Source organism: Rutidosis leptorrhynchoides, chromosome 9, assembly GCF_046630445.1.
Source record: "Rutidosis leptorrhynchoides isolate AG116_Rl617_1_P2 chromosome 9, CSIRO_AGI_Rlap_v1, whole genome shotgun sequence".
Lineage (NCBI taxonomy): Eukaryota > Viridiplantae > Streptophyta > Magnoliopsida > Asterales > Asteraceae > Rutidosis > Rutidosis leptorrhynchoides.
In genome coordinates this window covers 313,975,915-314,001,293 of record NC_092341.1, presented here as the reverse complement: position 1 = coordinate 314,001,293, position 25,379 = coordinate 313,975,915, and the positions used below count along the sequence as shown (strand labels likewise).

The 25,379-nt window shown below is 32.0% G+C and overlaps 1 protein-coding gene across 1 annotated transcript; it reads left to right on the top strand.

Moving 5' to 3' along the window:
- Window positions 1-1,809: 1,809 nt before the first annotated feature.
- Window positions 1,810-3,577, top strand: LOC139866508 (cytochrome P450 77A2-like). Its single transcript, XM_071854762.1, has one exon. It carries the CDS (start codon window positions 1,849-1,851, stop codon window positions 3,355-3,357), a length of 1,509 nt encoding a protein of 502 aa, XP_071710863.1. The 5' UTR covers window positions 1,810-1,848; the 3' UTR covers window positions 3,358-3,577.
- The last annotated feature ends 21,802 nt before the right edge of the window (window positions 3,578-25,379 follow it).

Here is a 25,379-nt window from a genome sequence, read left to right as displayed (position 1 = left end):
AGCTTGTATAAGCGCATGGGGATGTTCTAGCTCGATAGAATAAGATCGAGCTTTGTTTACAATACAATACGTTCAAACTCGTGCTTAAATTGTTTTAAGTTCAATTAGATCGAGCTTTTAAAGCAGCGAACACGAGAAACAAGATTCATTTACACGCACAATAATAATGATGGATTTTTTTTGGGTATTACCTGAATTTCTCACCCGTTGTGCGAGCCAACTAATATAAGGGTGATTATTGCTTTGCGACAGCTCAGAGTCATCGCGGATGAACCTTCATGAATACAAGGGTTCAGTTTTATGAAATTGAACACATGGTCTCATTTAAAAAAGGTATGTCTTAATCACTTCACCATCATCCTATAGTTAATAACTGAAACTAAGAATATTATTTCAAATAATAATATGATATAATCTTGTGATTATGAAATACTACTTAAAGAAACAAATTTTGTTTATCACCCGAACGTTTTTTTTGACATCTGGGATCATCCAGGGGGACTAAATTACTCACACACTCATCTTCCTTAGTTGTATAACTCGCACTCAACTATAGTCCTAGAGGAAATTCGGATCAATCCGAAGGCATGACCGGTAGAACCCCCTCCCCGCTGCCCCGCACTAATCGAAAGGAGACATGGGTGGATAATTCATGTCAGGAATAAAACTGAGTGCAATGTTGCAGCCCAGCAAAGTCGAACTTCTGATGTTTCATTAAGAAAGGAATGCCAGTATCAGTTGAGTTACAACTCAATGTTTTTGTCACCCAAACATTAGTCTTATGTTTGTAAGATTTATCAGGTTTTGCTAAATTACGGTCAACTCTAAAATTGGAGATTCACAATTTGGTCTTTGATCTGGGAACCATGTATGGTGGACATGGTGTCATAATTACTTCTGACATTTTTCTTCCCATATTAATTGAACTCTATACTCCCCATCGCTCCAACTGTTTTTGAGGCCCATACATAATTCATCTCGTTACACAAATTAACATTCAGCCCCCACATTATGACCTAACTACATTTCGTTACCCCATATTCCTATATTGTACGTAAATACTTTTCCCATAATGTTCAATGCTTACACTTGCACCACTAAAGTTCCCAATACCGTTATTCACATGTCAAGTATTTTGGCAAGTTCCCTAATCAGTCATATATGTGATTGAATATACCGAAGATCTAATTAAGATACATAGTGATTCAGACACTAATAAGATCGAATAGATCTAAAGATCTAATTAAATTACTTAGTGATTCATACCCTAAGAACATCGACAATACATTAAACATACATTAACCTAAACATAGAAACATTAACTATTGGCGTCGTCGCACAACTCGTATCAATAGATTCACCAGAAAATTAATCGTTAGTTTACAATTGATGGCATATTACAATCTAATGAACACAGAAATCACAAAATGCCTTAAAACTCTAGTTACTAAAGACTTAAGACATTTAACATTATTTATGTCAATAATGCAAAATTTAATTACTACCAGAAAAAGGTTGTAAGAAACTCAAACATTACACCTGTTGTTCAGTTGTTACCCAACTATAAACATTAACTTCAACTCAGAACATTACTGACCGGTTACCAATTACCAAACAACCATCGAACCTTGTTTTGACACTTTCTCAAAACCATCTACTATTATTTACAAAAAATAATAATTTTAAAAACATACGCCACTAATTTTTTATACAAATGTAGTTGGCAAAGGTCCAATAACATCATATCTATTTAATTACACTCACCTGTATATTTAACAACCACCCTTTATTATAACACATTCTCACCCCAACACAATTCAATTCACTTCAATTTGACCACCACTAACAATGGCTTTTTCATACATTACTATCTCCACTACACTCACTTTCATCATCTCAATCATAATTATAATTAAAAAGTACCGTAAACCACGGTTAAATCTTCCGCCCGGCCCGCCCGGTTGGCCCATTGTTGGGAACTTATTCCAAGTTGCGGGCTCGGGCAAACAGTTTTTTCAATATGTTAGAGAGTTGTTTCCAATTTACGGCCCGATTATTACTCTTAAGATGGGGACAAGAACCATGATTATATTGGCACAAGCAGATTTAGTACACGAGGCTTTGATTGAAAAGGGTCAGGTTTTCGCGACACGGCCCGCAGAAAACCCGACCCGAGTTGTGTTTAGTTGTAATAAGTTTACGGTTAATGCGTCCTTGTACGGCCCGATTTGGAGGTCGTTGAGACGGAATATGGTGCAAAATGCGCTTAGTGCGAGTAAGTTGCGTACGTTTAAGGAGGTTCGAGTTACGGCTATGGATAAGCTAGTGGAAAGGTTGAAAGCCGAGGCCGAAGCGAACGGGGGCGCGGTTTGGGTGCTAAAAAACGCGCGGTTTGCGGTTTTTTGTATACTTTTGTCGATGTGTTTTGGTGTCGAAATGGACGCGAAAATGATCGAAGAAATGGACGAGATGATGAAAACGGTTTTGATCACGCTCGATCCGAGATTAGACGATTACTTGCCCGTTTTACGACCGTTTTTCTCGAAGCAAAGAAAGCGAGCAATGGAAGTAAGACAGCAACAAATCGATTTATTGGTTCCGTTTATCGAACAGAGGAAATTGGCGATTAAGAACCCGGGATCTGATCCAACGGCTGCAGAGTTTTCGTACCTCGACACGTTGTTTGATTTAACGGTCGAGGGACGAAAAGATCCGCCTACGAATGAAGAAATCGTAACGTTATGTTCGGAGTTTTTGAATGGTGGGACAGATACCACCGCGACCGCCATTGAGTGGGCGATCGGGCGGTTTATTGAAAATCCCACCATACAGTCTCGTCTTTACGACGAGATAAAATTTGTCGCGGGAGACAGAAAAATAGACGAGAAAGATACTGAGAAAATGCCGTATTTAAACGCGGTAGTAAAGGAGTTGTTACGAAGACACCCTCCTACTTATTTCTCCCTAACACATTCGGTTATCGAGCCCGCAAAACTCGCTGGCTACGATATACCGACGGGGACAAATGTGGAGATATATCTACCGGGAATCAGTGACGATCCAAAACTTTGGATCGACCCTGAGAGATTTGACCCGGATAGGTTTCTTACGGGTGGTGAGACGGCGGATATAACGGGTGTGACCGGGGTGAAAATGATACCGTTTGGGGTTGGGAGACGAATCTGCCCGGGGCTAGGAATGGCCACGTGTCATGTGAGTTTAATGATTGCTCGAATGGTTCAAGAGTTTGAATGGAGGTCATGGCCCGAAGATAGTAAGGTGGATTTTAGTGAGAAATTGGAGTTCACAGTTGTGATGAAAAATAGCCTTAGAGCTATGATCACTCCTAGGATTTAATCTTAATCTCACGATGTTATGTTATTTGGGTATGTTTGTGTTATTTTTATCATATACTTAGTGTTATAATTTTATATGTTTCCGTTAGACTCGTCACTATGGGGCTCGTAATGGAGCTAGCCATAGCTATGACGTTATAGGCACTGGTTAGCCATGACTTCCGCACAAGTGCTATCGTGATGTTTGTAACGAACATAGGAGCTTCGTCTTGGTTTCATTTTGTTATTTTAATTTTTTTTTTGTGTATGTTCTTATACTTGCATATGATAATAAAAGTTGAATCAGATGTTCATGAAGTGGTCGAAGTGGTCGTTTGATGTGGCAAATTAAGACCTTTGGTACAATCAGTTACTTAGTCAAACTATAATGAAATAGTGAAAAGTTTAATTTGTTTTACGTGCTCAAAGTATAAAAGAATTTATTTTATTATGAATTCGTTGAGTTATATAGTACTCCGTATGTATTACTCCCTCCGTCCCACTTAAAGTGTCCATATTTCTATTTTGGGACGTCCCATTTCAAGTGTCCACTTTGTGTTTCAACCAATCAGAAGAGGTTATTCTGGAGAGAGAAGATTTCTGATTGGTGGAGAATGAAGTTAGTGGGATTTCCTTAAACTGTGTGCAAAAAGTGGACACTTGTAGTGGGACGGAGGAAGTATTATCTATCTATCTATATCTATAGTTCTATTAAATCTCTAAAATAATGATGTTATTATTTCACAATTTAACTCTTTATTTTACTTAAACTTGCCATTTATAAAATTATAAATAATGTCATTAATCTTAATTATTTTAGAGATATAAATATAATTATTTACTAAAAATTTATATTTAATAAATCTCTATAATAATTATGTCATAAATAAATTATTCAAGCTTATACAAAATTCAAAAATAAAAAGAAAAATTCTAAGATTCACATGATGATGTCATTAAAATAATTAATTGTATTTAATAAAAATATTAACATGTCAATTTATAATATATGAAACATTATATATAACCTTACGATAAAATACCCTATAACCTATGTACAATATTTAAAGCATTATGTACTCTCTTATGGTAAATCACACATGACCATATATACAACATTTGAATCATTATGTACAACCTTATGATAATACACTCTTATGATTATATGTATTAACTTTGTAACCAATTGTACACTCTTTTACAAAACACCTTATGAACATATGTACAAATTTTGATGCATATTGTACAACCTTTATATAATAATTGTATTTTAATTTTTTAAATAAATTCAAGAGGCATTTGTTGTTTAATAATTATTATTAAAAATATAAATACTTCATTTTTAAACAAACTTTATTATTATAATTATAACTATAATTATAATTATTATATTATTATTATTCAAATACAGAAATTCTTTACGGGATTAATTACGTTCATATTTATGCGAAATACATGTCTCAATAAAAGGTTGTAATGTAGACTTTTATGACAAGAAAAATAATAATTGTAATGAAAATTGGAAGAAGGTGGTGGGAGATTGTGATGCCCCGTACAAAACCATCGTGTATGGTTCATCAACAACAGGATCATTACGAGGTCAAACACTATATGCTGTTTGAAAACCAGTTTTGCATTAATAAAAGATAGCGTTTTACAAAAGATAACGTGACACAAAGGTCGTTACAATTCATTATTTGAAAATAACATAAGTTACGAATGCAAAAGAAAAGTTTCATGATTGAGACATCTCTAAGTAATGCAGCGGAAATCTAACACAGCAGGTCCATAACAGCAAGTCTATAACACCAAGATAGCAAGTCTAATAGCGGAAGCAACATTGTCTAAGCACCTGAGAAATACACGCTTAAAAAGTCAACACGAATGTTGGTGAGCTATAGTTTGTTTGTAATCAGTAATGTAATGTAGACCACAAGATTCCAGTGCTTCAACCAGCAGTTTAAATCAGTATTTTAAATCAGTATGATAAAGTATATGCTCATCCGTGGGCACCCGGTAACTAATTTAACGTAATAGTAATACCCCCTAAAAGTACACTTGACGAGTGCGTATGTCCTCGAAGTATCAAACACCCGTTAAATGCTAGCGCGACTAGCCCGAGTGGGGATGTCAAACCCTATGGATCCATATCTAATATTCGCGTTCACCGGTTCAAAACCAATGATTAAACGTGACCGTGCTAAGGGGAATGTTTATGCCGTTATATAACCCACACATATGTAAAGTTTAAGTTCTCGTGTCAAGTAAGTAAAATATAAAAAACGCATGTATTCTCAGTCGCAAAAATGGTATAAATAAAAAGGGAAGCTATAACTCACAGTGAATAAGCAGTAAAAGTCGATACGAAACGTATGCAGGTAGTAAGTCGGTCCGAAAGGTCGTCAACCTAAGTCAAAGGTCACTAGGTCAGTATATTGTCCCAAAAGGTTAAAAGTGAATAAATTAAGTTTAAGTGTCATCATTATCATCATCATCATTCATCAATACTAAGGTAAGTTTAACAAGAATAGAGATCGAAACAAAAGGTTGAATTCGGACAGATGTTACGACCTCTATACAAATCGAAAAGACGCGTAGTCAGTGGCTATGGCTCCGTATGTGAGTCCTCTAACCGCTGACCAATTTTCAGAACCTAACTCGTCTTCGTTTGACCGTGACGACGGTTTAAGTGCGAGTAGGTAAGAAATTTCAGCACAACGTTATAAAGGCGTAGTGACTTTCGGAAGGCTATAAATCCTAAACCGTATATCGGATTAAGTCGAGACCTAAACGGAAAGTCATCTACTCGAGACGAACTATCTGAAAATCAATTTTCCAGAAGCCCAGGAGTCCGGTCAGTCCCCGATAAACAGCAAACAAGTGCTCCGGTGACGTTCTTGGTGCTTGATGCTCATCACGGTTCTCATCCTTGATGCTTGTAGCTTCAAGTGTACAACTCATTGATGGGTTAGCATCACCTTGATCAAGATTCAACCATCAACACACAATATGTTAAGACCAAGTAAGAACACAACTCATTTAAGAGTCTTAGATGGATGATGAACCAAGGTTACATCATATCCTTAGTCTTAACACAAATACAAGTTCTATTTACAACTAAAGCTACAAACTTTACTTCAATCAAACAAGTATGAAGACAATCTTAATCAAATAAAGTAATGGAACCCTAAGCTAGAGAGCTTGGATCCTTTTCACACAAGTTATGAGATTACAAAGCTAGAAAGCTTGAATATTTGGTGTTCATGAAGATCTTGAAGCATAAAGCTTGGATCTTTAAGTTACATGAAGACCACAAACACAAGTTTTGATCTTTATAACAAAATAATGAGATCATAAGTTAGAAAACTTATATCCAACAAACGAAATAAAGATTCAAAGCTAGAAAGCTTGAATCTTGGTTGTTCTTGAAGATCTTGAAGCATAAAGCTTGGATCTTTAAGTTACATGAAGATTACAAACACAAGTTTGAATCTTTATAACAAAATAACAAGATTAAAGCTAAAAGATTTAGATCTACAAAATAGGTGAAGATTTAAAACTAGAAAGCTTGAATCTTCCATGTTCTTGAAGGATTCAAATCTATGTTTGAATCTACAAGATGTAATCAAGATCAAAAGCTAAAAAGCTAGAACCTTTGATGATGATTATGATTTCGTGAAAGAGAAAGGAAGAAGAAGAAGAAAAATCAAATACTTACACTTTTTAGAGAGAGAAAGACTAGAGAAAGAATAAGAGAGTAAGTGTGTATAAAATGTAAATGAGAGCAAGTGTAAAATGGATGGAATAAGGCTTGTATTTATAGGTGGTGAGGTGAGGGGAGGGGTGAGTTGGACGTGGGATATGGTGGGGGACATCATTTTGCTTTTTGGTTAATGGTTGTCTAAAGTTGGTGCTTATATTAGGATCTCATGCAACATTAAGGATAATACTTGACAAAAATGCTAGTATGTTCCCTCTAATAAATGAGCATTTGTCTTACTTATTAATGGGTCACTAGTTATTTATAATTGGGCTAATTAAATAGTCCACTAGCTAGTGTAGGGTGGGCTAAGGTCCAACAAGGTAGAAAGTCTAACAAGACTAACTAGTGTGCTCTAGTAAATTACTAAGCGTAATTAAGCATCCAAAAGCCCAAGTAATTGTTACTATAAAATAACAATTAGTATTTCGTAGTCATAATATTCCGATTACGACAAAAGTTAAACGTGTACGTAGTACGCAGTTCGTTAAAAACGTCAAGTAACACTAACTGTCATAAAGGCTTTCGGGAATCAAGTTAAGTGATTACACACTTAATAGCACGTTGTAAGATATTAATGAGAGTAATTAATCATTAAATAAGATCCCAGAGCATAAACTAGCTCAGTACGCACATATACGCAGTTTCGGAAAGGCACAAAGCACAAAAGCAAGTCGAAAAAAGTCGGGTCGTTACAGAGATTAAATGTAGTTTATTTATCCTGACCAAATTAAGTACATCAATATGTTAGTAAAAACCACAAGAAGTTTGTTAGTCCAAATCCGTAGTTCAACGGGTCATTAAAGTTAAGACCTTTAACATTTAAATTCACTTATTACCTAAAACATATTATTAAACTGTTTAGTTTAAACAAGTCCGTGATTTCACGGGTCATTTCACTAGTATATCCTATATACTAATAGAAATGAAAAATATGGTCGTTTGTTGACCATGAAATGCCACCAAAAATTTACATAACACACTCCTGAATTATGCTCAATGTACAAACTTTATAGGGGTAAAAAATGTAAAAAACTATTTTATTAAAAACACTTGAACAAACTCCACCAAAATTTTTAACGGACCGTATCTTTCCACTCCCCACCAGTTACATTCCTCAGACATCACCGTTCAACTCGAAATAAATTCACGAACGCAACTCAAAATTTTACATAATACCCCCTGAATTATGCTCAATGTACAAACTTTATAGGGGTAAAAAATGTAAAAAAAAAAAAAACTATTTTATTAAAAACACTTAAACAAACTCCACCAAAAATTTTAACGGACCGTATCTTCCCGCTCCACACCAGTTACATTCCTCCGACATCACCGTTCAACTCGAAATAAATTCACGAACGCAACGCAACTAACTACACGCGAAACAGACGATTTTTAAAAAACGCTAAATATTCCGGGCTATCTGCCATACATATATATACACGTATGTTAAACAACTCAAACTAACTACATCATGTGGTTCTGTCCCCCTTTTTTACGCAATATTCTCGGCGTCAAAAAAGCGCACACCATTAACTATACTAGGTACTACCCACGTGTATCCAAATACACCCGCAACAACGCGTTTTTAATTATGTAAATACATAACGCTACATTAAATATGAATATGCAACCCAAAAGTCTGCGCCGCATTGCGCGGGCCGATCCAACTCTAGTTATTAATATAAGGCAATTTAAAATGAGAAAATAATTATTAGATTGAAACGAATAAAATATACACTAACAACGTAATAACAATAGAATAGAATGGATATATTATACCATCAATTTATTTAATTGCCATCATTGAGTTGTTTTGCATATAAATACAATTTATAAAATACTTAAACAGTCGTATATAGATAGGGATTCAACTTTTTTAGTTTTACCGGCATAGATGGGGATTCATTTTATTAATGTGAAGTTATATATATATATAAAAAAAAAAAAAAAACAACTATTTACGTAGGACATATACGGAGTAAAACATAATGGTTGTGTGAAAATTGAATGTGATGGCTAGGGGTGTTCAAAACCGGATATCCGAAAATTCGGATATCCGAATTTCGGATATCCGAAAATTCGGATAGTGAATTTGGCCATCCGAAATCCGAAATTTCGGATATCCGATTTTCGGATATCCGAAATTTCGGATTCGGATATCGGATTATCCGAATATCCGAAGTAACCTTACTTCCAAAGTGAGACCATATAGAAAATCAAATCAAATCCTAAATTTCTGGTTACATTTAACCTAAGTTAAAACATAAATATAAAAAATTACAAAAGATCCAAATTATCCAAATTAAATTTAACCCAATTTCATCATACTGGATGGTTACAAAGGTAAAAAAAATACAAAAAAACGATCTTCAATTCCGATGTTTATTCCAGCAACAGTCAATGACAAACATTAGCTAGTTGTGCCAATTTAACACATATATTGCCAACTTATCTAAACAATTATGAACAGTAGGTGCAAGTGTGCAACTAGCAAGAAAAAAAAGGGTAAATAAGAAACATAAAACTATTTATTTGTAGAGATGATTCACGACTTTTTATGCTCCGATGAGATGAAGGGATGGATTATGAAAAATGAAGATGAGAAGTGAAGATATGAAGAGGCTGGGTTATTGAAAACAAGATCTAGGGTTTCCTTGTTTTTATTTAAAAGTAAAATCCTCCGTATGTATAATTTCTTAAGGCCCAACACATTTAACAATATGGGCCAACAGCAAACTGACTTGATATTAATTTATTAATATTAAAAATAAAATATATATTTCGGATATTCGGATATTCGGATATCCGAATATCCGAAAAATTCGAAAAGTGATATCCGAATCCGAATCCGAAAATTCGGATATCCGAAAATCCGGATATCCGAATTTTCGGATATTTTCGGATCGAATTTTCGGATTATTCGGATTGCGGATTCGGATATTATGAACACCCCTAGTGATGGCTGCTTAGAGTCAACCACAAACAGTGAGTTAGTTGTAGAATGAATTATGTGCCGCAAACTTAATACCATATCGGCCGATAAAAGATACTCCCTAAGAGATTAAAGGATTGAGATAAAAGGAAAAAGGTTGTGTAGATCTAAGGCCACTTCCATTGCGACGTCACTGGCCTTGGGCGACGGTGATTTGTCACCGGTGATGCCGGCTAACGCCGCTAACACCGCGTCAATGATGACAATTTCCCGCCGTTAGTCAACTGCGAAACGGAGAAGGAAGAAGACGTGAGAGGCACGTGACGCACTAACGCTTTGATTGGTCAGAAATATATTCGTTTGAATTCAAACCGATATATTAGCGTTTGATTTTTTTAATTCTAAACATACTTATTTTTTCACTATAAATATTCTTTTGATTTCTAAATCACATTTCACTTCTCATTTCTAAATCATGTTTCAATTATCATTATTAAAAAATAAATTCTTATCCATAACATATTTTTTTGTTATGTAACTTCCTCATAAATTTCGCACTTTGAATGTCCTTTGAAGATTCGATCTTTTTTTTTGCAGGTAATTATGGTGTACACAGCATTTCGTTTTGTGGGAAAAAATGGAGAGAGAGAGAGAGAGAGAGAGAGTGAGGAGAGAGAGGGCATGGAGATAGAGAGAGTCAGAGGGCGGCGGCACGACAAGGGTTCGAAACCGGTACAATGGTGGGCTCCAAGATCATTTAGCTAGGTTATTCAGAATTTGATTGACGTCATTCATGTTTTTTAGCTTCCCGGATAGTTGGACGGTACCTGACCTATGGAGATCCCTTAAAGCTTATGGAGATATTAGGGACATCTATGTGGCGAGTAAAATACTAAGAAATGACAGTCGATTCGTATTTGTGAGATTTGGCAATGTCAATAATCCAGATCAACTATTATTGGCATTCGAAAAAATCAATTTCAGTGGGTTGCCAATAAGAATTTTCAAAGCTAGAGAAAGAGAGAAGAAATCGGATTTCAGACCTAATGAGAAAGATCATTCAAATGCGTTCAGAGATGAACGTAACTTCAGTGAAGTTGCTAGACAATCAAAGGAAGATCTGAGAAATAGACTTGGTGCGTTGAAGGAGGAAAAGGAAGACCTGAGGAACAAGCTTAATGTCATGAAGAAGGAAAGTGGGGGATACTCAAACTGCAGAAACGAGAACACAATGGGCAAAGAAGAGAGAACCATCAACTTCAAAGAGCATCAGTGCAACAAAAAATTAGCAGGGAAAGCAATTATGTATGAACTAAAAGGATTAGAAATATTTCACAAGTTTGTAGGTCTTTGCAAAGCTGAAGGAATGTGTAATTTCCATGTAAAATATCTAGGAGTGTTAACGGTACTCGTGATATGTCCTTCGTCGGAAAAGGTTAATGAAATAATTTCAAATGAAGGGCATGCCATTCACAAATGGTGCAATGATGTTTGGGTATTTGACAATAAACATCGAGCTCCTGGAAGGCTAGTTTGGTTAGACATTGTAGGGGTGCCAGTTGTTAGATGGAATGAAGAGACTTTTAGTAAAATCGCTGGATGGTGGGGAAGAATTCTGGAACTGAAAAACTGCAGTTTAGATGATGCTAATCAGAACCTAGTATCTGGCAAAGTTTTGATTCACATTCGAAATAACACAAATAGGATTGATAGCTGGGTTGCTTTGAGCGATGATGATGGATTGACGTATGTTAGGGTCATAGAAGATTGCAATAATGTGATCTTGTGTCCTTTTGATGATGGGATATCAGAAGAATATCATTCAAGTAAACATGATTCAGATGATGATGACAACTTCGTGGATGATACATACGACTTTACTGACGAGGAAAAAATCTAGACGATGAAAAGGAGGTTGTATCAGAAAAACAGGATGATAATAGCAAGGTCAATGAGCAAATTCCAGAAGACGGCTGATGTTATGCGAGGTGTATGCGAAATAGTTATATTTTTATTACGAAATACTATTAAATACGATACTATTTTACACAAGTTATTTATTTATTTATAGAGTGGATATACCTAAACCTTGCTACAACACTATAGGCAGTGTACCTAATCGTACAGTAGTGTAGTTTTTAGTAAGTCCGGTTCGTTCCGCAGGGAGCTAGCCAAGTTTAACGCTATATTTTTAAACTATATATGTATGTATATATATATATATATATATATATATATATATATATATATATATAAGTAAGTAATATTATTATTATTATAAAAGGGGGATTTTACCGTTTAATGACCGGTTTGTCGATTTTATGTCTTAAGTCACAATTAAAACCTAATGTAAAATATTAAATATAAATACAACTTAATTTAAAACGTAAACTAAATAACGATAATTAAAGTGCGATAAATTAAAAAGTGCGATAATTAAAATGAAGATAAATAAAATTGCGATAATTAAAAAGTGCGATAATTAAAAATGCGATAAGATATAAAATAAAGGAATTATGCTTATTTAAACTTTCGTAATCATGATGTTCGACGTGTTGATTTTTGTTTATTACCATGGGTTAATTGTCCTTTGTCCTGGATTATTCAATATGTCCATACGGTTTTTGTCCATAACAGTCCATCAGTCATAAATATAAAGTGCGAGTGTCCTTGTCAAATTATCCTTATACCCGAAGTCAAATATTCCAACTAATTGGGGACTTAAACTGTAACAAGGTCTTAATACTTTGTTAATGATTACACCAGGTTATCGACTGGGTGGAATCCAAGGTTTTAATACTTTATTATCAATTACACCAAGTGTCCTTGTATGTAATCCACCCCTGTTTTAATGAGTCCATTGACTATTAATCCATCCCCGTGTCCGGTTAAATGAACGATTATTAATATTTATAAATATCCCGCCCATCGTGTCCGATCGAGTGTATATGGTTATTTATAGATACGTCAAATTGTAAATCTCTATATTAAATTAATGAACTATCATTTAGTTAAATAAATATAAAGCCCATTAATAGTCCATAGTCCTATTTCTACAAGTGTCGATCTTTTGTCCAAACCCCAATTATGGTACAAAGCCCAATAACCACGTCTTTAATATTTAGCCCAACATCACGATTACTTCGATTTAAATAAGCATAATAATAACTTAGCTACGAGACATTAATTTAAAAAGGTTGAACATAACTTACAATGAGTATTAATCGCGTAGTGTTACACGGACATAATTTTGACTTACAAACTTAAAAAATTCGCCACTATAACCTTATTATTATTAACTTAAAATTAAAATTATAATTAAAATATATATATATATATATATATATATATATATATATATATATATATATATATATATATATATATATATATATATATATATATTGAGAGATAGAGAGTAGACAGAAAAAGATGTGTAAAATTCGTCGACCAAACGTTGCAATTTATAGGACCTGACCTGCTATAGTCTGCCATGTGATCGCATGGGATTAAGCCTTCCTGGCCATGCGATCGCATGGCCACCTTTTCCTATTCCAAAACGTGGGCTGCTCGTATTATTTTATATATATTATATAATATATATAATTTTATATAATTATATATATATATATTATATTCTTGTGCATTGTTGACTTGTAATTTTAGCTCCGTTGCGTCACGCGTTGATAGTTGGTTCATGTCCCGGTTCCGGATTTTCGAACGCCCTTTCGTACTATTTAATATCTTGTACTTTGCGTTTTGCGGCTCGTACTCTTGTAATTTTTAGACGTTTCTCATCAATAATTTGAACCACTTTGATTGTACTTTGTACTTTTTAGCGTTTTGGTCGTTTGCGTCTTCAAATCGTCGAATCTGTCTTTTGTCTTCACCTTTTAATATTTAAACGAATATCACTTGTAAATAGAACAATTGCAACTAAAAGCTTGTCTTTCTTGAAGGATAATGCTATGAAATATATGTTCGTTTTTAGCATTATCAAATATTCCCACACTTGAGCGTTGCTTGTCCTCAAGCAATATAGAACTTGAATATAACTTTACTAGAATAACTTCTTTATTCTTCACACTTTGTACATCAGTGATTTTAATACGGCGGTATGAATAATGGTAGTAACGATGTGCTTTACAGTCCCACATGACTATAAAAATTTAGATCCTTTAGGAAATTGGATCTTTATGAAAACATTTGATCTTTTGAAATTTCAATCTAGCTTTTACTCTAGATTAGTTTTTCGGAATAACCCTTCACCGGTGTTTGCAAAATGTTTTTGTGGGTTTCAGATTTGAAAATTTTAGCTCAAAAGTTATGGTTTTGTGTCACCCACTTGCTAACCTTGTATTGGGAAAGCAACACGTCCAGTTTACTTGCTCCGTATATTACCTTTCGGTAAACTATCGTCCAGTTGTAAAGGAAAGCGTTGAACAAGCAACTGTTGAGGCAATGTCTAATGACATGCTTTTGATTATGGTCTATATCATGTCGGATGCAATTACTATCCTTTGTAGGAGCAATAGTAAAGATCACCCTATAGTTTTTTCGGTCTGGCACAAGGTCCTGTCTTCGACCATGCTATGCAACCACCGTTCTTACGGTTGACACCCGATTTGGTTCAGGTGACCTAATGAATTCCAAGTGAATTCCTAGGATTTTACGTTCAATTGTAATGAACGCATTGAAAATAGGGTTTCAGAAAACAAATCGGTTTGTAATTTGATTAAAATATTTTCTCGTTCAAGCTCAAGTTTAGATATCATCGAATTCCATGAGTTTGAATTCTCAATCTTTAAGGTCAATCCCAAGGATTGAGTAATATCAGTCTTAAAAGCTGATTTTTGATCTTTAAGGAGATTATCCTTTCTGGGAATCTGATTTATTAGTCTTATAAGCTAATTTGCACGGTGCTCCCCCATTGTACGAGACAGATCTTCTCATGGTTAGGATAAGTCTGACCACATGGCGACCCTGTTTGATGCTGTGGTCCGTGGATTTTCAGCTGATTTTCGAGAAAACTTTTCAAGGTTTTTCGTAGACTCTACAACTGGTCTGGACGACAACTTCCTGACCTAAATCAAGAAGCGCGTGTCTTTTTATCGGAAGACTTTACTTCCTTTTAAATTCCATTTATAATAAACTGGGTAAAATTGATTAATATCGTTCAAAACAAAAGTATCTTCAATTATTTGTACAAAAATATGTGATATATGTTCTAAATAACTTGGTAAATTTTTTCCACACTTGGCTTTTATTTTCCTTTCTTTACCTTTTTATTTTCCTTTATTTCATTTTAAATGAATTCTAATATTTTGGGTTGTTTCTCAATTTATGTCCTTTCCGAGGTAACAATAATTTCGGTGTTAACACCTAGTTTTATCGTTCATAAATATGTATATACATGATTTTGAATTCATTTATTTGAAATTTTTTAAAAATTTTACTATAATTGGGTAGTCAGTATATAAGACTAGGGCTGTTCTTTATTATCAGAGAGCACCAGATTCTAATACAACTAATGCGTTACTAGTATTTTTAATGGTAACCAAGTGTTTAAATTAAAATTTTTAAAAATCCGAAAGAATTTAACCCCTTCCCACACTTAAGATCTTGCAATGCCCTCATTTGCAAGAAATCAGTAACAATTTAAATTATTGAGGGTGATTAGGATAGAAAAATGATTAAAATTTCCCAAAGTTTTTAAACATATTGTTGTTTATGTTGAATGATAAATGGTGCACATCATTTGTTCATTCCGTCTGTTGTTACATCACACTTGTTTTTTCGTTTTGTCGTCAAAATTAATAGTTTTTGCTGAACTTAATGCCAGTCTTTGAAAATGCGCTGTTTTACCCTGTTGTGTACATGAGATACAATACATACAATACAAATATAAACATGTATGGTAATTTTAAATGCGACTTAATATCCCACTTTCAAATTACAAAAATGAAATATTAGTACAAAATAATAAAAATATTAAACATTACATTAAAGTATCAAAATGTTAAATGTTTAGCATAAATAGATAAAAATAATAAAAGAGAAGACATCATGTCACACCCCCAAATAGGGTATGGGGTATTTGTGACTAATTATATCAAATCACGGTTGTATAAACGAGAACGACTCTATATGAGACGTTTTATTGAGTTTTGCAGCGGAAGATAAATAGAATACATTGTATTTAGAACATTAAATGTCTTTAATTGATATGATATGTAATGAAGACTCCAAGCATAGCAAGCAATCATCATCAAATTAGCAAATGCAAGCCTTTCAAATTATCCATGAATGACTCGTTGAAATGTTGCTTTCAATTAGCAAATACACGACGGAAGCATTATGTAATACCTGAGAATAAACATGCTAAATAGTGTCAACCAAAAGGTTGGTGAGTTCATAGGTTTATCATAAATAATGATTTCAATAATAGTGTTAGACCACAAGATTTAATAAAGTTGATATAGAAATATCAATATAAAGTGTTGATTGATATAGAAATACCAATCTAAAAGTAATGCTGAGTTTGTAATATCGTGACTAAACAAAAGTTACCCCGTGACACTTGTTATTCGTGTCGTTGAATCATTATTATGTATTCAAAGACCAACGGTCAACTGCCTAGAGACGTCACTCTCAGTAGCGCTACTCACAATAACTAAGCTTGCATCTTATACCTCAGCAATTAACGATATTACGGTAGGGATTTAGCATGGCAAAGCATGTATATAGCATAAAAGTTTGAGTACTTGTGTCTAAACGTAAAACAGTTATAAAAATAGTGCATGTATTCTCAGCCCAAAAATATTATAAAAAGGGAGCTATGAAAACTCACCTTAAATAGCAGTTGAAGATAATCCACAAAGAAAAGAAAATGACGGGAGTAAGTAACGGAGATCTCAACCTAGAGATATAACGTTTAGTCAGTTATGTTCTAACAGACAAAAGTATGTTTATTAATATAAGGATTATATTAATAGTGACAATTTATAGTAAGAGTTTCTACTTTTGAAAAGTTTCCATTTAAAGCAGTTTTATAGTTTTAGAAAGTTTGGGTTATAATCCTCCACATTAAGACGTTGTACAACTTTTTCCAAACTTCGTTGCTATTAAGTAAATCGGGATGACCAGATGTAACCGGGGGTCAGGAACTTTCAGTTGGACTATAAGTCTACAACCTTTCGTTTAATCCAAAACCTTATTCCCATTATGGCAACCTAGACATCATCCACTTTACCGTAAATAGCGGTGAGTTTGTATAAGTCATATGTTATCTTTTGATCATAACCTTCACCCATTATGTGCGTATAGAAATACGACATGTTTATGTATTTATATGTATTTAATTAGTTTAGCCGAATTATATACATATACGATTTAATTTGTTGATTAATTCCATTAGTCACCTAAAAATTATGTTCATAATTTTTATAACTCTAATTAGGCATATGAATCAGTAGAAACATTTACAAAAATAATTTTTCCAAGTTTTTATATTTATTTCCATTTTTCTTTGCATATGTTCTCGGTTTAGATTAAATCAAAATTAATTAGGTAATAAATATCAAATTGACCTAAATAAATAATTTTATATTTTTTTACAGGTTCTATATTCTGTAAAAATGTTATAAAAATTATTAAATCAAATTTTATATCAAAATATTATTTATTTAATGTTTTCTAATTATTTAACCATTCTAATCAGCCTATAATTAAATAAATAGGAAAAATAATTTAAAATTAATTTTTATATTTTTTTACAGTATCTAGTGATGCTACTAATCATATAAATTTTTTATAAAAATATATTTAATACACGTTTGTATTTATTTTGTATTTTCTTTATTATTTCTCACAGTTTAGAATAATGCAAAAGTAAATTCTATTTAAATACTAATCAACCCATTTATTTAATTTTTATAATTTTCACTTGTTTATAAAAGTATAATAATCTCAAAAAAAAATTATAATTATTTTTATTACTGTTTAATATTTTATTACCAATTTTTCATAGTTTTTACGTTTAAATACTACATAATTCGTATTTAATTATAAATAATATTCCATAAATTATCAAAATTATTTTTATACATTATAATACTTATAATACTAATTATAACATATAAACATAATTTATATATATTAATTTCAAATTTATAAATAATATACAAAAAAATAAAAGCAATTCGATAAAAAATATAGAAAATACCTCAAGTAGTTTCCCAAGTTTGTGAGAGAGTTTTTCCAAAGATTTGATACAAGTTTTTATGAAATGGAAGTGGGTATTTATAGGAAAAAAAATGGTTGGTGAAAAGAAAAAAAATAATAAAATAAAGGTGCCAATTTTGACAAAATAATAAAAACATGTTAAAAATGTTTTTAATAAGTTTTTGTTTTTGAAAATATTTAGTCAAAATTCATGGGCTCGTTATTTAATTTATAAAAAAAATCTTATTTCTTTTTTTTTATAAGCTAAAAATGTAAATAATGATTAAAATAACTTATCATTTAATTAATAATTATGTTACATATAGTTTTAAATATAATACGCATTAATGTTAATATTAACTAAAGTTATTTTATATAATTAGTGTAAACTTTAGTTAACAAAAAGTGTCGACTAAAAATAAATATTTGATCAACGTCGAATTTAATTATATATTACGTATGGATAACAACCCTATAGGCAATTAGTCAATTCAAGTATGGAAATATGAGGGTTGTTATAGTACATACCCGTTAAAAGAAATTTCGTCCCGAAATTTAGTTGTTGCCATCAATCGGCGTTGTTCGTACATAGACGAGAATATTTACGTTTTATTTGGTTTTCACGTTCCCAGGTATGCTCGGGGCCTTGCGTGAATTCCAACGAATAGAATATTGTTCCGTTTCAAGAATTAAAATCATACCAACCATAATTTCTACCAGTTCTTCTACGAAGTGCATTTTATTATTAATGCAGAGATCATTCAAAATGATGATGTTATACAAGTCATTTAAGTAAATTGGATACATAAAATGTGTTATGAATAATATTGAGCTCATTTAAACCTTGAGCGTTTATGCCACCACGCTAGGGTAGACAAAATAGAGAGGAGTTCATGAAAATTATAGTCGTAAAATTTGATAGAGATTGTCATTCTTTACAACAAGAGTGATGAATATGAGTTGAAAATAGAGTTTTATCAACATTAGGTAATATGGATAAAACGATTCGATTATAGGAAGAGTATAAACGAAGCTATCACAAAAGAGTGAAATGAGAAAATTAAATGTTCGCCTTAACTTTTGACGTAGTCACGATTGATTTTCGGAATTTAAGGAATTTAAAGGAAATTTTTGTAATCTATAAGATTTGATTCTCCGGTAATTAAGGAATTTGTGATTTTCTTTGATTAAATTCGTAATCTGCCTCGATTACTATGTCTGGTATTTCCACTATAAATTAACCTTTTTCGTTTCATTATTTTCATCACTCCAATACTTTCTTCCTTAATTTATACTTTAAAGTCTCGTCAATATGATCCATCCAGTTCTGATTCTGGATATACTCATAACTTTCATATCTGTCATTCTTCTTTTTCATCTGCCGCCAGAAGAATCTATTCATTTCTACTATACTCTTGGTTTTATAGTGTTTTTAGTTCTCCCGTGTCTTTATCTTGCTATTCTCATAGATATACACGGTTTGTAATTTCTGTGTTGTTATTAGGTTTTATATATATATATATATATATATATATATATATATTCTTCTATTTCGGAGTTCCATGCTTTTGTTTCTTCTTCCCAACTTCAAGTCAAGCGAATAATGGTCCAGAATTCATAGGTATGAAGCTTCGAATACCTAATGTTCTAAGCAGAAAGGAATGTAATATCACGATTTGATTTGGTAAATTACCAGAATTACCGAGGATAGAACTATCAAGAATATATTTTCTTGATATGTTCAGAGGTTATGTAGAATGTAAGAGTCGTGTAACATGGCAAATGACGATTATAAAGTCTATGAATCATCATCTTCCATTAAAATTTAGCATGAATTACTGTAATATAATCACGTTGGCCTGACGTCATTATATTATACTAACTCATGCTTCAATTCCCAACACTTCTTCAAAACATTTATAATTTAAACTTGAATTTTACAGAATATAGAAACTAAAACAATTTCCTTTATGATGTGATAAAGATATCACAAAGAGATAATTAATTGCGGCCAAGAATCGTTATGAAGATATCTTCATAAATATAGAGGATATTTATAACGAAGGATACGATGATATCTTAGAATTTCTACGATCGAATGATAATGAGGAAAATTCTTCCGTAAAGATTTAGAATGCGTAAAAAGATCTTCTGTGGTTTACATCAGAAATCGAATCATCTAGATTCTTTGATTACAAGTTTAGTCCTTGTGATTTGTCCACAGCTTTCTTCATGGTTTGCTCAATCCGTTTTCCAGTTCCAAATCTGAGCTTTTTCAATGCGTCATTCTTTATCATCAAACTTTTGGCCATTAAGACCATCTATAGCTTTTGCTGCTTCGTCAGCATTCTCAAGGTTAACGAATCTAAATCATTGATTATCAATCCGAGATGGTTTCAATAAATTTTATTTTTAGATGATTAAACGCTGATTGTAATCGTCAATGGATCTAATGGTTAACGAATAGGCGTTGTTGATTTGAAAAGTAATGAATGATAATTTTGGTGATTTGATGTGATAATTCATCATAGAATACGAATGAATATAATTCATGAATGTAGTAATCTTTAGGAAGATAACATCTGCTAAAGCTTTACTTGAATTCCGATATGTCAAAATCAGAATATGTAATTGAATTTGTATCCAAATGGTTGTTCTTTAGTGAACGGATATATATCTCTTGTGAATGTAAGTAGTATAGTTACTAACTTGTTGAATTAGAATTGAAGAATGTACAATGTAACATATTAATGTGAGATATAAATATTTCTTGAGTATTACCTACCCGTTAAAATATTTTCACAATTAACTATTTGTACAAAAGGATTTTTAATTACCATCTTTATGAAGATATACGTTCATATATATATTCTTCAGATGTAATCATGGATTTAACGAGTTTATATAATATTAAGCTCATTTGATTTATGGTTGAAACGAGAATAAATAATCTCTGAAACCTTAGAGATTTCATAATTGTTGCGATATATTTCGCTAATGAAGTTATGAATCAATACTTCATCGTTCATTATTATTGATATACCTCGGTATATGATGTTGATGCTCGTGGAATCCTTGTGAAATTCACAAGACACGAATAATGTTTTCTAGAAAGTTTCGAATACATCAAAAATGGAAGTGTAAAATCAAATATGTATTTGAATAATACACTTGATTTATTATGAAATTTTATTGTGTTGAAGCAGTGATTAACGATTGTTAAGTCATTAACGAAAGATATACATCATAGCATATTAGTGATATGAATTAACCAAGTAGTAACTACCAGTTAAGACTCACACGTAATAGCTTAGTATGAAAAGATTTATTATTGTTTCAAATCATATATATATATATATATATATACATATATATATATATATATATATATATATATATATATATATATATATATATATATATATATATATATATATATATATATATATATATATATATATATATATAATTCTTCAGAAAGAATGAGTCAATACATCTTAACTCATTATTTCTAGTATTCCTTGGTATCTAAGGGCGTATGATGTTGATATCAACGGTACCGAGTATGATGTTGAGGCGTGGGATGCGGATGTTGTTGTTGGTGAAGCTGATGCTGTTGGTGGTGATGTTGATGGTACTGGTGGTGTTGGTTATGCTGCTGGTGCTGCTGATGCTTGTAGAATTCGCACCATATTCTCCAGAGCCACCACTCGAGTGCGAAGCTCATTGACTTCTTCTATGATACCGGGATGATTGGCGGTTCGGACGAGTGGATAAATAAGATCTGAAATTCTAGTTATTATATACTCGTGGTGGGATACCATGGAAATGAGGGTGAAAATAGTGTTCCGAACGGGTTCGTCGGTAAGCGCTTCAGGTTCTTCACCAATAGGGCAATGTGGTGGGTGGAAAGGATCACCTTCTTCACTTATCCATTGATTAAGTAGACTACGAACCCATCTCCAATTCATCCAAAATAGATGATGGCTAATTGGTTGGTTCATTCCGGTTACGCTGCCATTGGAGCTCGAGGAGTTCGAGGAATCAAGTGAGTAATCCATATTATGTGATTTGAATTAGGGTTTGTTATGAAATGGGTATTGGATATTGAATATTATATTCGTCTCCTTGAATATGTATATATAGCAAAAAGATTTCTGTAATTTACGGAGGAAATTTAGGAAAAGTGTTAGACAAAGTCTATTGGGATAGATATGATAAGATATGATAAGACATGATTTGTCTATACTCCAATAATGGCGGTATGACGTGTCGAGATCATAAAATGATAAGTATGTAATCTAATAATCTTTCTATTAAAGACTTTCAATTCGTATACTGTGATAACCCAATGACATTTTCCGGTTCGCAAACTGATGCATAAAGGCATAAGACATACAGGTACGTGATATATAACAGGGAGTTATATACATTTGAGTATGAATAGTAACAATTATAGGAGTTTCAAAATTCATGGATAATATTTCATGTAATACATATGTAATACACAAAACCATGATAGATGACATAGGAATGTCGAGAATTTCAAAAATCTTGGTGTCGCATTTAAATGCGATGGTGTAATTGGATAATACTTAAGACAGTGAACAGAGTTCTTAGATTGACTCGGCATTCTAAGATAAGTAAAGTTTCTAAAGTATAGTGTAGCATTTAACAGTTAAAGGCACTATAGTCAAGGAAAGTTGTAGTCCTACATTACTAAGGTACCTAATTGTATAAGGCACACATAAAACGCAATCCTGGTTCTCTACAACAACCTGCTCTGATACCAAACTGTCACACCCCCAAATAGGGACTGGGGTATTTGTGACTAATTATATCAAATCACAGTTGTATAAACGAGAACGACTCTATATGAGACGTTTTATTGAGTTTTACAGCGGAAGATAAATAGATTACATTGTATTTAGAACATTAAATGTCTTTAATTGATATGATATGTAATGAAGACTCCAAGCATAGCAAGCAATCATCATCAAATTAGCAAATGCAAGCCTTTCAAATTATCCATGAATGACTCGTTGAAATGTTGCTTTCAATTAGCAAATACACGGCGGAAGCATTATGTAATACCTGAGAATAAACATGCTAAATAGTGTCAACCAAAAGGTTGGTGAGTTCATAGGTTTATCATAAATAATGATTTCAATAATAGTGTTAGACCACAAGATTTAATAAAGTTGATATAGAAATATCAATATAAAGTGTTGATTGATATAGAAATACCAATCTAAAAGTAATGCTGAGTTTGTAATATCGTGACTAAACAAAAGTTACCCCGTGACACTTGTTATTCGTGTCGTTGAATTATTATTATGTAGTCAAAGACCAACGGTCAACTGCCTAGAGACATCACTCTCAGTAGCGCTACTCACAATAACTAAGCTTGCATCTTATACCTCAGCAATTAACGATATTACGGTAGGGATTTAGCATGGCAAAGCATGTATATAGCATAAAAGTTTGAGTACTTGTGTCTAAACGTAAAACAGTTATAAAAATAGTGCATGTATTCTCAGCCCAAAAATATTATAAAAAGGGAGCTATGAAAACTCACCTTAAATAGCAGTTGAAGATAATCCACAAAGAAAAGAAAATGACGGGAGTAAGTAACGGAGATCTCAACCTAGAGATATAACGTTTAGTCAGTTATGTTCTAACAGACAAAAGTATGTTTATTAATATAAGGATTATATTAATAGTGACAATTTATAGTAAGAGTTTCTACTTTTGAAAAGTTTCCATTTAAAGCAGTTTTATAGTTTTAGAAAGTTTGGGTTATAATCCGCCACATTAAGACGTTGTACAACTTTTTCCAAACTTCATTGCTATTAAGTAAATCGGGATGACCAGATGTAACCGGGGGTCAGGAACTTTTAGTTGGACTATAAGTCTACAACCTTTCGTTTAATCCAAAACCTTATTCCCATTATGGCAACCTAGACATCATCCACTTTACCGTAAATAGCGGTGAGTTTGTATAAGTCATATGTTATCTTTTGATCATAACCTTCACCCATTATGTGCGTATAGAAATACGACATGTTTATGTATTTATATGTATTTAATTAGTTTTGCCGAATTATATACATATACGATTTAATTTGTTGATTAATTCCATTAGTCACCTAAAAATTATGTTCATAATTTTTATAACTCTAGTAAGGCATATGAATCAGTAGAAACATTTACAAAAATAATTTTTCCAAGTTTTTATATTTATTTCCATTTTTCTTTGCATATGTTCTCGGTTTAGATTAAATCAAAATTAATTAGGTAATAAATATCAAATTGACCTAAATAAATAATTTTATATTTTTTACAGGTTCTATATTCTGTAAAAATGTTATAAAAATTATTAAATCAAATTTTATATCAAAATATTATTTATTTAATGTTTTCTAATTATTTAACCATTCTAATCAGCCTATAATTAAATAAATAGGAAAAATAATTTAAAAATAATTTTTATATTTTTTTTACAGTATCTAGTGATGCTACTAATCATATAAATTTTTTATAAAAATAGATTTAATACACGTTTGTATTTATTTTGTATTTTCTTTATTATTTCTCACAGTTTAGAATAATGCAAAAGTAAATTCTATTTAAATACTAATCAACCCATTTATTTAATTTTTATAATTTTCACTTGTTTATAAAAGTATAATAATCTCAAAAAAAATTATAATTATTTTTATTACTGTTTAATATTTTATTACCAATTTTTCATAGTTTTTACGTTTAAATACTACATAATTCGTATTTAATTATAAATAATATTCCATAAATTATCAAAATTATTTTTATACATTATAATACTTATAATACTAATTATAACATATAAACATAATTTATATATATTAATTTCGAATTTATAAATAATATAAAAAAAAATAAAAGCAATTCGATAAAAAATATAGAAAATACCTCAAGTAGTTTCCCAAGTTTGTGAGAGAGTTTTTCCAAAGATTTGATACAAGTTTTTATGAAATGGAAGTGGGTATTTATAGGAAAAAAAATGGTTGGTGAAAAGAAAAAAAATAATAAAATAAAGGTGCCAATTTTGACAAAATAATAAAAACATGTTAAAAATGTTTTTAAT

Bases quoted from the DNA above. Each gene is read 5' to 3' on its own strand.
- LOC139866508 (XM_071854762.1), top strand. From the start codon at position 1,849: ATGGCTTTTTCATACATTACTATCTCCACTACACTCACTTTCATCATC.